Source organism: Rousettus aegyptiacus, unplaced genomic scaffold (assembly GCF_014176215.1).
Source record: "Rousettus aegyptiacus isolate mRouAeg1 unplaced genomic scaffold, mRouAeg1.p scaffold_m13_p_2, whole genome shotgun sequence".
NCBI lineage: Eukaryota > Metazoa > Chordata > Mammalia > Chiroptera > Pteropodidae > Rousettus > Rousettus aegyptiacus.
This window is the reverse complement of record NW_023416295.1, coordinates 116,280,192-116,296,169: the sequence shown is the minus strand read 5'-3', so window position 1 is coordinate 116,296,169 and position 15,978 is coordinate 116,280,192. Positions and strand designations below refer to the sequence as shown.

The following is a 15,978-nucleotide window of genomic DNA, read 5'->3' as shown; positions in this document are numbered from 1 at the left end:
ATAGATATCATATGGATGTATGATATGTATGATATATATATATCAAACCAATTATGGTTTCATAAAGAAAATACGTACATAGGAGAGATAGTAAAGCACAGTGCCTAAGATAATTCAAGTCAAGTGGGCATGCTCAAATTCTGGCCCTGTTAATTCTAGCCCTTGACCTTGTGTAATTTCCGTATTCAGTTTGTTTTTTCATCTGTAGAAAAAAGGATAGTAATATCTATATTATAGAATTATTTTGAGGATTAAAAGAAATAATACATGTGAAGTGTTCAGTGCACCGTGCCTAATACTTGGCAAATGATAGTTAATATTACATTTCTAGCAAGGAATGTTAAAAACATGGACATATTTTAAAAACTTAAGTATTGAATTTATTAGAGGAATTTTTAGAAATTTCTTCTAATAAAGTTCTACTGTAAACTTTTGCATCTACTTTATAATAGTATCCACTTCTGAACTTACTGTGCATGTATTTCAACAATAGAATTCTTATGCTTTAAAAATTTTTTAAAAATTAATGTTTAAGGCCTAGCATTACTTATCTGAGGTAGAGTGAGTAAGAGGCAAGGAAAGGGCACATTGGCAGGCATAGGGAATCAATTTATAAATTTATAGTGTTTCTTTTTGCTCAATATTTAACGTAGAGATGAAAACCTTTTTGAATTTCATTTTTCTGTACCATTAACCCTGACAGTCCTAACCTTTGGGTTGTACATTAGAATCATCTGGTGCACTTTTAAAAGCACCTGATGACCAGGTTCTATCCCTGACCAGTTAATTAAAATACAAGCAAGGAAGAGGGACATCAGTATTTTTAAAAACTCTCCAGGTGATTCTGATGTGCATCCTGCGATACAAATAAATCCTTTAGCCTATTTCTGTCCTCTTCATATGCCTATTGTTTCTTCATTTCAGTGAGTGCCCTAGACAGTCATGTACCAGTGTTCTGCAGAACATCTCTGGCTGTTCCCTTGTCCACCACACAAGAAGTAGTATACCAGTTGCCCCTTTGTTTTACAAAAACTAAACTTTGAGGGGTTGGGAAACTGTCCATTTAGTGTTCATTAACTATTATGTTGTCGTCTTTAAATAGCTGGAATTACTTTTCTGTTTTTACTTAAGCTTTATTTTAATAGTTAGGAAAACTAAAAATAATTAGTTTTGAGATTTAAAAACACATTTTGATATTTAATTGACTTGTTAAATTCATGTTAAGAGCAACTTTTAGATTTTTATAAGAAGCACATAATTTCCCCCATCACATGACTGTTACTTTTTCTTGAGATAATTTGGTAAGCATAATCAGTTTTGAATTTGGTAATTCTAAGCAGTCATCAGTTTTTACTGTCTTACCAATAGAACCAACAACTTATAAATTATTATGAGAAAAATTATTACCTATAAAAGTTGTTAGTTTAGTGTGCAATTTTCAGATTTCTGTGGTTCACATGTGGTATGTTCAGTTGGTGATATAAGACAGAATAAGAAGGGAACACATTTTGAGGAGTTTTACTTAAAGATGATAAGTTCCTTTGTTGAATTAATAGGACCAGTGTGTCTTTTCCACAGTAGATGTGAGGTTAATATGACTGACTAGGTCTTACTCTGCAGGGACTGCCTTGGCAATAGCTACTTCAGTCTTTGGTAATGTTCGTGGATTTTTAGCAATTATAATGAAAGGTTCCAAAACATTTCATTAATTTTAATATACTCTTTAGCTCTAACCTTGCAGAAAATTAGTAAGTATTCATAGTTTGGCTATTTACACTTTCCGATTGGTCACATCTGGTAATCTAATTAATTTAAACAACTTTATTTAAATAAGGTTTTCTATATTGTAAATCTAGTTTACAAACTTACTTTACTTGATCATAGCCATAAGCTAGACGATGCAGATATTATTTTCATTTGAAGAAACTGAATCATGCAGAGGTTAAACAGTCTGTGTGAACATCTAAGTTTCAGGCAGCTGGAAGACTAGAAGGACACCCAGTTTTCTTTATCTTTAACCCCAATTTCATTTAAATCTAAAACAAATAAGGAGTTTTTAGTTTTCATGTCTGTGGTTGAGAAATTATTGAACTTTTGTCATCTAAGTTTAATAGGACTCTTTCGTATTTCATTTTATTTATTTAGGACTTTTAAAATTTCTGTCTTGAGATGATGAGCCTTTTAGACAGATATACTGATTTTCTACTTATAGTAAATTCTGTGTATAAGGTGCCTAGAATCCTTGAAATATATGTGAGAGAACTACCCAGATATGTTAGAAGAAGTATATCAGGAAGACTACTACTACAGAAAATAGAAGACACATAAAATTAAGTTACAAAACATTAAATTATGACAACCAGAGAGTAAATTGGTTGAATTGGTGTTGAATTTTTGAAATTTGTTTTTCTTTGTAAATATAGGCAACTTTCCATTTTACATGTTAATTATAGACCCATAAAACCTGTATTATTAAAACATTCAGAAAAACTATTTTTAGTCACTGTGGCAATTTTCCCAGACTGTTTGGTATGAAACTAAAATTCTTGAATTTTATTTATTTTCTGCCTACCCACGTTTCTTTACTCCAGATTTTGAAAACATTTATCCATGTAATTGAACCTAAAATTAATTTCAAAAATCACTTCATAACATTATTGTAATTATAATCTATTAACATAAAAATGTAGCTTGACATAGTTCTGGAATTTGAGAAACCCTAAGATTTTAAAGATAATGGCTAAATGCATTTACTTAACTTTTATAGAGCACCAATGAAATTGGTCACATCTGGTAGTCTGTTCTAATTAGTAGGCTAGGCTACCTGGAATATAGTGTCCTCTTTATCAAAAAATAAAACTTGTTCAACTGGTTCAGCTATCTTAAGCTGACTAAATTCATATTGTAGCTTGATGTTGATGGTAGTAATGTCGACCAAAATACAGATATTTTAGGTACTATTATCAAACTCTAAAATATTCAGACAGTGTTATAAGTACTATTGAGTAATAAAGTGGGAGATAAAAAAGAAAACATGGAGAAAAAAATGAGCTGTGATTGTCTACTTTCCTTAGTGGATTACCTTGACAGAAAACATTTAAAATATCAAATTATAAAAATGTAATTTTTAAAATAAAATATAAAAATGCAAGCTGCTTGCATTTAAAAGATTTGTCTAAATTAAACCTTTTATTTTACAGGTTTGAAAACTGAGCCCAGAGAGGAGAAATTGATCAAGCTAATACTAGAATTCAGATTTTCTGGTTCTTATTCCATTAAAAGTATACATTTTTGTATGACGAAGTCACACCCAAAATTTAATAGGTTTTGGAGAATAAAGTTAATAATTATTTCCCCTCTCCATTGAAATATTTTCTAGTGATTTTACTCATGGTCAGCTGATTTCTTATTTTGAGAAACCTTTTTCTGAAAGGGAATTGGTGTTTAGTTATTATTTATTTGTCTGGATAGTATCTGCTTAATTTTTATTAGGCTCAAACTTAAGGAAGTAAGCCTGCTCGTTTTTTTCTTACATTAAGGTTTGGTTTATGTTTTCCCCCTTATTGACCTCTTTTTGGGTTTTAAGCTGACTAAATAGATTTAGCATGACTAACTCTATTTTAAGGGTTTTTCAGCACAGAAAAGATGGTGTAAAATGTTTATTCTTTACTATTTATACTGATGTATTTAATAATTCTAAAAATATCTTGAATTTAAGAGAAGTTATTGCATGAGTAGACACTAGTGAGATACAAGTGTCATGAATTACTTTGCATTCTTGAAATTTAATTCTGTTGTTATTCTGTTAAAAAGATTAAAGATGAATTTATTTAACTTATTTACAATATTCAAAAAATTGGAGTTTTTTCAAAATTTGCTGTTTATAATGTTAAAAATTTAAAATATCATTTTTTATCAATTTTTTTTAAGTATAATTTCAACATACCTGTTAACCACTTGGCATTTTACCATTTTTTTTTAAGTGATATACAGCATACCAGTGAAATTAACTTTTCGGTAACGATCTGAATGATTCACAATCTGTATTTAAAGTGCTTTATAATTGAGAACAAACTGTTACTGGTAGAGATGTGTCTGACTCTTATCCATATACAATCTTGCTCTGCATAACCACATATTCAGTGGTAGCCCCATAATAATACAATGAAGCTGAAAAATTCCTATTGCTTAGTGATGTTGTAGCTGTCCTAAGATCATAGCACAACTCATTACTCATGTGTTTGTAGTGATGATGATGTAGACAAATCTACTGGCAGTCATGTGAAAGTATAGCACATACAATTATGTATAGTACATAGTATCTGATAATAATAAGTGACTGTTACTTGTTTATGTAATACAGTTACAGTTGATTTTTAAAATTTGCATACATTCACATTCACTCTTTATGTTGTGAAGTTCAGTGGATTTTAACACATGCATAGTGTCAAGCTCTCACTCTAGTACCATATGGAATAGTTTATCTCTTTAAAAGTTTCCCTGTGTGTTCTCTTTTTTTATTTGGTCAGTTGTTCCCCCACACTCCTCTTCAGTGCCCTGGCAACAACTGACCTGTTTTCTGTCTCTGTAGTTTTGCCTTTCCAGGCTTTTCCAGGATGTTACATGAATGGAAGTATTTAATGTGTAGCCTTTTGGGCCTGGATTCTTTCCTTTAGCGAAATGCATTTAAGATTCATTCATGTTGCATGAATTAATAATAGCTTGTTCTTTTTTTTTATTGTCGGATAGAATTCTATTGTATTATGTGCCATTTTGTTTGTTCACCTTTTGAAGGACATCCTCATTGGTGTATAAACATTCATGTATAGGTTTTAATATGAACATAATTCACTTTGGTAAATACCCAGGGGCTCAGTTGCTGAGTTGTATTTTAAGTCTGTTTAACTTCATTAAAAACTGCCTAACTTTTCTAGAGTGGCTATATTTGTCTTCAGTTTGAAAGATATTATAGCTGGGTTTAAACTTTTTGGTTGATAGTTATTTTCTTCCCGTAGTTTAAAAATGTTGATCCACTCTTCTCTGATTTGCATTGTTTCTGATGAGAAGTCTGCTGTCATTCCATCTTTGTCATTCCTTTCTGTATGTATTTTTTCCCCCTTCTGGTTGCTTTAAGATTTCTCTATCACTGTTTTTCAGTAGTTCGACTCTAAAATGATGAAGTATTTATTTTGTTGTTTTTGGTGGTTGCTGAAATTCTTGAATCTGTGAGTTTACAGTTCCCATCAAATTTAGGAAAATTTTGCCCTTTGCTTTTTATATTTCCTGCTCTTCCACTCGTTCTTGAATACTAGTTACATTAATGTTAAGCCCATTTGATATTGCCCAATAGTTCACTGTGTCACTTGATATTGTCTCATAGCTCCTTTCTTTCCTAGTCCCCTTTCTCACTGTTTAATTTTGGATTTAATTTTTCTGTTGCTGTGTCTTTAAGTTCATCAAACTTTTCTTTATGAATAACCTAATTCCTTGCTAGATGGTAAGAATTACATTTATAGTAGTAAATATACTTATGCTTTAAAACAACCTTCATTATTTTTGAGAGAGATGTACCTAATTCCAGTGCTACATATAAACTTGGTAATGAGCAATTACATTTTTGCCATAGAACCAGGTAAATATTCAGCGAACATATACAGTGTAAGATGCTCAAAATTAAATCAGTGTATGGCATTCACTATCTTTGTGGTCAAACATAAAACAAGAGACTAAATATAAGTTTTCATTATGTGGATTCTTTTTAAAACTGTAATAATGTTGATTCTTAATGATTTGTTTTCCTTGAAAACATTTCTGCTTTTATTAGATGGCTTTTTAGAGATAATCCGTATGTATGTACATGTGTCTGTGTTTATTGGTTTTAATAAAATTGATTCATACTTTTTATGAATTTAAATTAAATGTTTTTATTATCCTTTCCAAAATACACTCTATATGATGTTAAATAATTGCTTTAAATTAGAATGTATTTTTAGTGGTTAGCAACTACTATTAGATCAATAGTTTTATCTATCTCCCTAGGGTAAACATTTTACTAAAACTTAGGTGAGAAACATTTGTCTTAAAAATGTATACTTATAAATTCTTTGTAGATAACACTTAAAGATTTTTGATCTCTCATTTTCAGTTTACATTTTTTAGCATCTCTTGCGACCATCACCTCTGCTTCAATGACTTTTTTTTTGTAACTAATATACACAGTGTCCAGTCATTTTGGACTTATTTATCTCGGTTCAGGTTAAGAAACAAGCCCCTTGTTTTTCTGCTGTAGTGTAATAATAATAAAGCAGATTCTATTAGAGTACTCTTCATTGGAATAAATTTCAACTATCAAGTTAGATGTGCATCTATTAATCATCATAAAAACATGTTTCATCTTATGGCATAGGAGTTAATGTCATAAACTGAATGAATGCTATATAAGTAAGCATTTGGGGAGGCGAGGGATTTGAAATTAAATGGTGGAATCTGAATTAATTGGTTATTTCTGAGACAGGAGAATATTATTTAAAGGAAATAGATCAGTCGAGGGCTGAACTTTTTTGTACACTTCATTTTTATTTACTCTTAAGTTTCTTCCTTGTGTGTGTGAGGTCTGGCAGACAGTTTTAATTGGAGAGAGTAGAAGTAGGAAGAGTTTTTTGTATTTAGTAATTTCAATCTCAAAGTATATTGGCCAGTCTAGCCTTCCCCAGATGGTTCAGAGGAATATCAGTTAGTATATAAAAAATGTACTCTTTGTTTTTGTTTTGTTTTATATGTATCATATTGGATATTTTTGCTACTGTTCATATATTTACATGTTAGTAATTTTGACGGCTTTTGGATAATTCCACTCTAGAGGGAGAACTGGTGGGCGGTCCTTCCTGTGACACGATCCTTGAGTGACAGTTCTGTTTGATTGCCTCCAGTACTGTGAGGAAAGGACACGACTCTATGGTGAGGACTGATGGACATACATTATCTGAGAAAAGAAACTACCAGGTAAGCCCAATTTTTTTCCTTTTTCTCTGTTGGTCATATAGCTACATTGAACTGTTTAATGTGTTGTATTTAACTGGAACCAGCAATTCAAAAAATTTGGGTTATAATTTAAAATATATATGTTGGATTTGAGAGTCGAAATAGTTGGGGACATTTTTCAAAATAAAGCATACTTATAATAAATGTATATTCTTTAGTGTCAAAACAAGTTTTCTGGTGTGTGTATTTGTCAAAAATTAGATCATCTGATACACAATTTATAACATCATGGCTGGATTCAGAGCTAGTATTCCTAAAACAAAATATTGATTGCTTCTATACATATTATCCCTGAAAGACTAAATTTAAAGCCTTATGCTCTACTCAAGTTAATGGAGCATCAGGAAATGTAGACAAAATTGGTTAGCATATAGAAGAAATAGAAATGGAAATTCCAAGATGCTCAAGAGACCCAAATTCTATTGAATTTGTTATTTACTTGCTGGTCTTATAATGCTAGATTCTTTTCTCATTTATTAAGTTAATATCCATCCCCAATGTAGGGTGAAAGGATGGTTAAAGTGGAATATTTCTTTTTTCTTTCTTAGCTTTTAAAAGGAGGTGAATTTTAAAGGTAGTGATTAAAGGAAAACATTTGAATTTAATTTTTTCAAAGAAAATCTACTTTATTCATTTGATGATAATTCTTTATCAAATTATGTAGTGATTCAGAATACTGATAGTTTAAAGCCCAAGTAGGTATAAGCTTTAAGCTTCCTGCACAGTTACCTATCCAACCTCCTTGTCTCCTTTCCACCAACCAGTTTCATTACCTCGAGGCTGTGAAGACAACTAGTGTGATAGCAGCAGCTTTGGTTAATCTGCTGATCATTATTTTAGCCCAGTTAATTTTTTCTTCTTTTAAATTGGAAAAGTGAAGAAAATTATTTATGGATATTCATGGTGTAATGGCAGAGCCTTTGATTATAAGCCTTAGGTTCTGATATGAACATTGTCTCTAATAAAAAGTAGTATCATATTTAACCTTTCTAGAGTTTCACCTAACTTTCTGTCTAAAGTTTCTTGCCAGATCTTTATGATTTTAATAAGCAACAGTAAGCTATGTGGAATCGGTTCTCCCCGTAACCCTTTCTGTTCTGAGTTCTCAGCCTTTGCTAATTACTTCTACCTGCTGTAGCTCTTCCTGTCTCACAACCACTTCCAACTACCTTGACTCAAAAGATTTTAATTGGTCACAGCACTTGAGCTGTTGCATCTTTTGATAGGTTATGGTAAATTATTTTAAGAACATTGAGATTCCAGTTTATGTGGCTTTTCAGTGCTCATAACCCACTTTGTAAAGAACTTGATATGATTGCACCGTATGGTTAATTTACTTCATGGAACCATATTAATATAGAATTCCAAAATTTGCACTTAGAAGGGAATAAAATGAGATTGTTTTACACATGGAGAGGGTTCATAATTCCTGCTCTTTTACAAATAACCCAGGTTTTTGAGATTAACTGAAAAATGCATTCGAGGCTGAAAATATTTTTCCTTTTCTTATGTTGTTACTTATTGACACTTAATGCATGTTGAAATACCCTTGGAGCAGTGGTTTAAATCTCCATCGTAAAATTATTATTTTTTAAACCTTTTGAAAAGTACATATATAAAAACATAATTTTCTGTCTGAAATAAATATATTAAGCACATGAGAAATTCAAAAGAATATTAAATAAATCACTTATATTTGTATTGGTTGTGCTAAGAGTTTGTATATGCTGAGGTAAAATGACTTGGATTTTTAAAAATCTCATTTTGGAGGAATTTTATTTCCTGTTTTTCATGAAAACGTGGTATTTCTTTGGATCCATGTTGATACTCATTTTATCTTTGAGGGCTTTTGTTTTTGGAAAGCACTTGATGTCTCATAGTGATATTTAAGCATCTTGATAACAGGCCGATATTCCAGAGTTTAAAAGAATAGTATTTCTCTATTTCCCATTTCCTTCTAGACCTGATTAAATAAAACCTTAGGAATTTAGTTTAGGGAGGTGCATTTCCTCAGCTTTGTGCAGAAAGTAAATGACTTTCCGATGGGTATTGGTTGAAGTATTAATTTTTATACCGTTATATACTCTGTGTTTTATTTCTTACTATAAATTTAAGCCCAGTTCAGCTTTTGGAGTCTGAGTAGAGTTGTCGAAGTTTATTTGCATAGATAGACTGGCATACGTTAAGGTAAGATAATTTAATTATTTAAATAGTTCACAATTCATTCCTTTTTTGAAGGACTATCAAGATTTTTCAAGGAAATATAACTCCAATTTTTTGCCAAATATTTCTTCCTTTGATTTATACTGATTTACTCTGGCTATGAGCATGTTCACATGTAACCATGTTAATTATCAGTTTAATTCATCAGTTGCTTTCCCTGTCATACATAAAAAAAGCTAAGCACCTAAACATTATATATTGTCTTTCCACATTCTGACCCTTACATCCTTTTACCTTTCAAGTGTCTGTCCTCTGATTCCCTATAGTGAGTTTATCCATTTAAAGATATAGAACTGCTTTTAGTCTCTCTACCATTCACTTTTATATTTAAGCCTTTACTTGGTTTGGTTCCTCTTCATGTAATGCCTCACCTTTCTTCACATGATTTAAGAATTAGGTGTCAGTGGCAAATTCCAGAAGCCATTCTCTGATGGGCTCAATGCTCCTTTATCTTGATTTCATAGCCTTCATGCATATATTGTAGTTATCTATTTGTCCTTGTCTTCCTATAGATTTGTGCTGTAGGCACTAGCAGTAAGTGGCTGTTTATTGCCAGTATTGCCAGTACCTAGCATGGTTCCTTTTTATTAGTTTTTTAAATCACAGAAGTAACAGTTGCTTATCCTAAAAATTTTGAAGAAAAAAAAGGAAACATAAAATAGAACTTGTAAATTTACCTTCACAACTTTACTCTTATTTAGTGTGTATCTTTTCCGATCTTTTCTAGTGATTATATAGGTGCAAATGTGCAAATATGATTTGTCGTCTTTGTTTTTAACAAAAATATGTTTTTTTTGCAGCTTGCATGTTATGCTTAATGGGTACGTTCCCATGTCCCGTCCTTACTCTGCGTCCTTCCCTAGAAGTAATCACTAGTTTGAATTTTGCATTTCATTCTTTTTATTGATATATTATTACATATGTGTGTTTCAGTATATACATCTTTATGTATTGTGTGGCAATTTTTGGAAAGTGGTGCCATATCTTCCATTATTTCAAATGGAAAAAAAGTGAATATCTAGCTCAACCAAATCGTAAACAATTTCCCAGAAGCTGCTAAAACACTCAACGTCTATTTGACAATTCACTAGGGATTTCTGCATAATATCAAGCAGTTAAAATATGTCGCCTAATTATTTAACACATACAAATGTATAACTGTTTCTGTTCAGTATGCAAGAGTATTATACAGTATTATATTATGTAGTGCAATGAAAATGTAGTGTAAATAAGCAATGAAGTACCCTATTCTTTTATTTTAATTATACATTGTTGAAATTTTTATCTTCTGTCAGAGTGCATCTAACAGCTGATACGATATCTTATAATCAAAATTGTAACATAGTAGCTTATAACCTTCTGATGATGCCTTCTAGAGTGAATAAAAACAGGACTAGCATCAGAGCATTTTAGAATCCGTGGTAACTTCAAGTATGTTAAAGATAAGTAATGAATGTAAAGAATATTTAAAATGAACAAGAATGTGAAAAAAAAGAATACTTAGCAGTTGAAGAGTAGTCAGAGTAGATTTGGTACCTAGAGCCGAAGGATGGAGGCTTTAGTCATTGTTGCTGTTTTAGTGTTATGTTAAGGTGAACAAGAGTGAGCTGGGGAAGGAATTAATTCAAAAATAAATGCCTAAAACCAACAAACTGGTTCACAGTTTACTGTTGAAACTCTTGGAAACAAAGGGTTGTGACCTGTTGTCTATAGCCAGAGATGAAGCAAGAGATAGAAAAATCTCAAAATGGATGACTGAGTTCTCTTCACTTGAGGTGATCCAACTCCTGCTAAAATGAGGTTGCTCTTAAATTACACCTTCGAATGTGACACTTCTGCTCATGTTCATTAGATATTCATTAGACCCCAACCTGGTCAGTAGAGGCTACAGGGAGAACTCAAACCCCTTTTTACTGTAGTAAAAATTGAGGGGTTTCTCTCTCAAAGGGAATTCTGCTTCTCTTCCCAGCAATGATGTCAATAGATGTCATTTTGATACCATGTCTTAAATTTTTTTTTCTTTTTTTAATTTTCGACATGTCGTTTATGGCTCTTCTTGTTCTTCCTTTAGCCAACTGAGAACATCAAGTTAAATAAATTCCCAAGTTCCTCATTGATTGGCTTATTATTTCATGATGCTAACAATGTAAGCCTTTCTTTGAATGCATTATATGTTCTAATACTTTCGAATTCATCAAATGAAGTGATATTTGTTTGTCAAAAAGCAAATTTCACCAATACATAGTTTATGGCACCCTTAATGTCTTAGTAATTTTTTCAGTATGCCTATGCCAAAAGAAATACTACCAGCTCTGTTAAATCAAGTAATTAGGTGCGGGCCACTTAGCAGCAGCAGTTCACATGTTATCGGACACCTACTGCTGTGTTTCCCCTAGAAAATTTAAAATATCTGGAGTGTGTGTTCACTGTGTTGCTCTTTTGGGAACTAAGGCCCTGGGCTTTTTACACATGAAATATTGTGTACATGTGTATATACACATATATGTGTATATATTGTGTATGGAATATATTCATCATTAAATAGAAAGTTAAAACTGTAAGTATTTCTGTGAATCGAAATACAGAAATAAGCATAGTTAGCTTTTAAATATATTCTAAGGCCTTACTTAGATTCTGGGATGATTGTACCAATGGTGACAGCTTAGGGTTTTTTTTTAATCTTTCTGAATTTCTACATAAAAATAGAATGACTAGAGAGCAAAACATTTGTAACAAAAGTTGGTGATATATCTCCGTGAACCCCAAATATAAGCAGGTGAGCACTAACAGAAAGAGATGCATTTGTCAATTTTTGTGCATAAAAAAGTAGGGACAAGCATTGGGAATCAGGACCTACAATTAGAAGCACCTCAGAGTCGTGAACAATCCATTTGAAAGTGGTGTATAATTAGCCAGTTTGAAATTGGGAGAGGGGTTTTGCCCTCTTTATTAATTAGATCAGTGTAAGGGACCATGGTGAGGCCTAAAGTGTCTTGAGCAGCCTAGTTCTGTGAACCCTCAAGACTGACCCGCCAGGACCCTGCTGAGGAGAAATTTCTGAGAGTGGAATCAAAATAGAGCAAGGTATGAACAACAATGACAGGGGAGAGAAGGTCTGGATAAAAGTGGGAGAGGGGAACAGAGCTAGAAAATCTCAGAAAACAAGGCTTTGTACTTTTAAACACTATTTGAAAACAATAGAAGAGGGAGTTTTATAAAATTAGTTTTATGAACCAAGCCATAGTCTCAAAAATTAGGAAAATTAAATTTACAAAAGATCTTTGAAGACTGTTTGGGAGTGTTTGTCAATTTTGAGCCCCACCAGCAGTTTTTATATTGATCTGACATTTTATAATGTCAGATTTTTAATTTGTAAACAATTTATTGAGGTGACATTTAACCATATTTCCTTATTGAAATTAAGTAAATGAAGAAATTTCCCTGTATCTTTTCAAAGATTTTTCATTTTGTCTTCATATTTAAATTTAATCCATCTGAAATTGATTAAAAAAAATTTTTTTATGGGGACATTGGTTAACAAAATCAAATATTTCAGGTGTACACTTTTAATAGTTAGACATATATGTTTACCCTGTAAGTTCACCTCCCATAGTTAGATTTCTTTCTGTCACCACATATTTGACCCCTTTTACCCCATCTATCCCCCTCCCTCACTGGTAACCACTAGTCTATAGTCCATGTCTGTGAGTCTCTGTTTGTTCTTTTTATTTGTTGGTTTTAGGTTTATATCCCGCATATAAGTGATATCATGTGATTCTCAACTTTTTCTGTCTGGCTGATTTCACTTAGCATGATTATCTTGAGGTCCATTCAGGTTGTTTCAAATGGCAGTATTTCATTACTTCTTATGGCTGAGTACTATTCCATTGTGTATATGTACCACAGCTTCTTTAGCTAGTCATCTATCATAGGACACTTTGGTTGCTTCCATGTCCTGACCACTGTGAATAATGCTGCTATGAACATTAGTGTGAAAATGTCTTTTCGGATATGGGTTTTCAGGGGTAAATACCCAGTAGAAGGATTGTTGGGTCATATGGTAGATCAATTCTTAGCTTTTTGAGGAACCTCCATACTGTTTTTGATATAAGCTGTACCAATTGCAATCCTACTAGCAGTGTATGAAGGTTCCTTTTTCTCCTTATCCTCTCCAACATTTGTTATTACTTGTGCTGTTGATTATAGCTATTCTAACAGGTGTGAGGTAGTATCTCATTGTGGTTTTGATTTGCATTTCTCTAATAGCTAGTGATGTTGAGCATCTTGCAAATATTTGTTGGCCGTCTGTATGTCCTCTAGGGAGAAGTGTCTTCAGTTCCTCTACCCATTTTTTCATTGGATCATTTGTTTTTTGTTATTGAGTTGTATGAGTTCCTTGTATATTTTGGATATTAGGCTCTTATTGGAGGCGTTGCTTGTAAATATATTTTCCCATTTGGATGGCCGTCTCTTTACTTTGTTGACGATTTCTTTTGAGGACCAGAAGCTTTTTAGTTTGACGTGGTCCCGTTCATTTATTTTAGCTTTTACTTCCCTTGCCTTAGAGGTCAAATTCATAAAATTCTCTTTATGTCCAAGGTCCTTGAGTTTCATTCCTGTTTTCTTCTATGCATTTTATTGTTTCAGGTCTTATATTCAGGTCCTTAATCCACTTTGAGTTAATTTTGTTGTGTGGTGATAGACAACAGTTTAGTTTCATTTTTACAGGTGACTTTCCAGTTCTCCCAGCATCATTTATTAGAGAGGCTTTCCTTTCTCCACTGTATGTTTTTGCCTTTTTTGCAGAAAATTATTTGCCTATATAAGTATGGGTTTACTTCAGGACTCTTGATTCTGTTCCACTGGTCCATGTGTCTGTTTTGCTGCCAATACCATGACATTTTGATTATTGTCGCTTTGTAGTATAATTTGAAGTCAGACAGAGTGATGCTTCCAGCCTCATTTTTCTCAGGATGGCTTTGGCAATTCGAGGTCTTTTGTGCTTCCATACAAATCTGATGTTTTTTGTTCTATTTCTTTAAAACATGCTGATGAGATTTTGATGGGGTTTGCATTAAATCTGTGTAATGTTTTAGGTAATATGGTCATTTTAACTATGTTGATTTATCCAATTCAAGAACACAGAATATCTTTCTATTTCTTTGTATCTTCTTCAATTTCTTTTAATAGGGTCTTATAGTTTTCATTATATAGGTCCTTCACATGTTTTGTTAAATTTATTCCTAGGTATTTTATTCTTTTTGTTGCAATTGCAAAAGGAATTATTTTTTCCACTTCTTTTTCTGACACTTTGTTATTAGAGTATAGGAACGCTATGGGTTTTCGAACATTGATTTTGTATCTAGAAACTTTACTGTATTTGTTTATTGTTTCTAGTAGTGTAAAATTGATTTTTTTATATGGTATGAGTTAGCACAATTACCTTTCCTCAACATACAGATGATCAGTTGTATTAGCATCATGTAGTGATTTGTTCTGCCTTCTTCAACTAATTAGCAGTGCTAGCGCTGTTGTAAATTAAGTTCTTTATATTTTTGGGTTCCTTTCTTATATCTCTATTCTGTTAATGTTGATTTGTTTTCTATGCCTGTACCAATATCATGTTTTCTTAACTACTATAGCTTGGCGTTAAATTTTCATGCTTGTCTGTTTGCCTTGGTCTTCACAAGTACCTTGACTCTCTTGGCCTTTTGTTCAGTGATAAATTTAGAATATGAAAAAAAGTATTGGTTGTAAGTGGAATTGCATTAACTTTGAGGAAGAATTAATGTGGTTATGTTGTTCTTTCTTTCTCTGAATTCATCATATTGTGGTCTCCTGTATATTCTTTCAGTAGTTTTATTTTTTAAAATAATGGTTGTACAAATCTTTAGTCAGATGGATGCATAAGTACTTTTCTACTTTTCCACTGCTTTTTTAGGGGATAAATAGTATTTTTTTAAATCATATTTTAGAGGTGTTATATTGACATACAGTTCACTTTAAATTGATACGGTATTAATGTTGCTAAACGTTTTTCTTAAATTTTATCTGTGTAGGTTTTTTGGGGGTTTTCCTGAAAATAAACATATATCTTAATCATTCTTTAGGTTTCAGCTGATTTTTCACTTCTTAAGGGAAGCATTTTCTGATTAGACCGCTGTTATGTAGTCTCACTGTTCATTGTAGTTGGAGGAAAGGGAGTGTTATTTTTGCTTTTTATTGTCATCCATAATTTAAAATGTTTGGTAGTTTTTTTTCTTTTCATTCTTTCTTCTCTTCATCCCTTCTTTTCCCTTCTGTTCCCTTGATTTTCTTCCCTCTCTCCCTTGCCTGCCTTCTTTTCTTCCTTCACTCCCCTCTTTTTCCCCATCTTTTCTCCTTATAGTATCATTTTCCTTCTGCCTGAAGGACTTAATTTTTGTTTTTTGTGTATGACACATAGGCAGAATTAAAGTCAATTTTTACTTGGGAAATTTCACATGTTGTGATTCCTTCCACTGCCTACCACCTTAGTTCTCCAAAGTTTGACCCATAATTTTCAGGATAGCCTTTTTAAAACTTTTGCTTAACCCACATTCGTCATGTCAGTCCACAATTCTTTTAGTTGGGCTTCCTTGATCTCCTCTTGAATATGGACATACTGATGAAATACTTCAATAATTTCCCACCTATAATCTTTGGGATTCAGTTTCTTCAGGCAGTTTCCTTTAG

The 15,978-nt window shown here is 32.2% G+C and overlaps 1 protein-coding gene across 6 annotated transcripts in view; it reads left to right on the top strand.

Annotated features, from left to right (window-relative positions):
• CNOT2 (CCR4-NOT transcription complex subunit 2) overlaps positions 1–15,978 on the top strand; it is a 98,394-nt gene that overhangs the window by 25,000 nt on the left and 57,416 nt on the right. For 3 of the 6 annotated variants that reach the window (XM_016152322.2, XM_016152318.2, XM_016152321.2), the window contains exon 2: positions 6,860–7,002. Coding sequence is in view for 4 of the 6 variants with exons in the window: in XM_016152318.2 (XP_016007804.1) it covers positions 6,955–7,002 (48 nt within the window). In the remaining 2 variants the exon portion in view is untranslated. Of the gene's footprint in view, positions 1–6,859; positions 7,003–15,978 lie in introns of those variants that run through there. The other 3 variants (XM_036236837.1, XM_036236839.1, XM_036236838.1) reach the window with 2 other exon arrangements.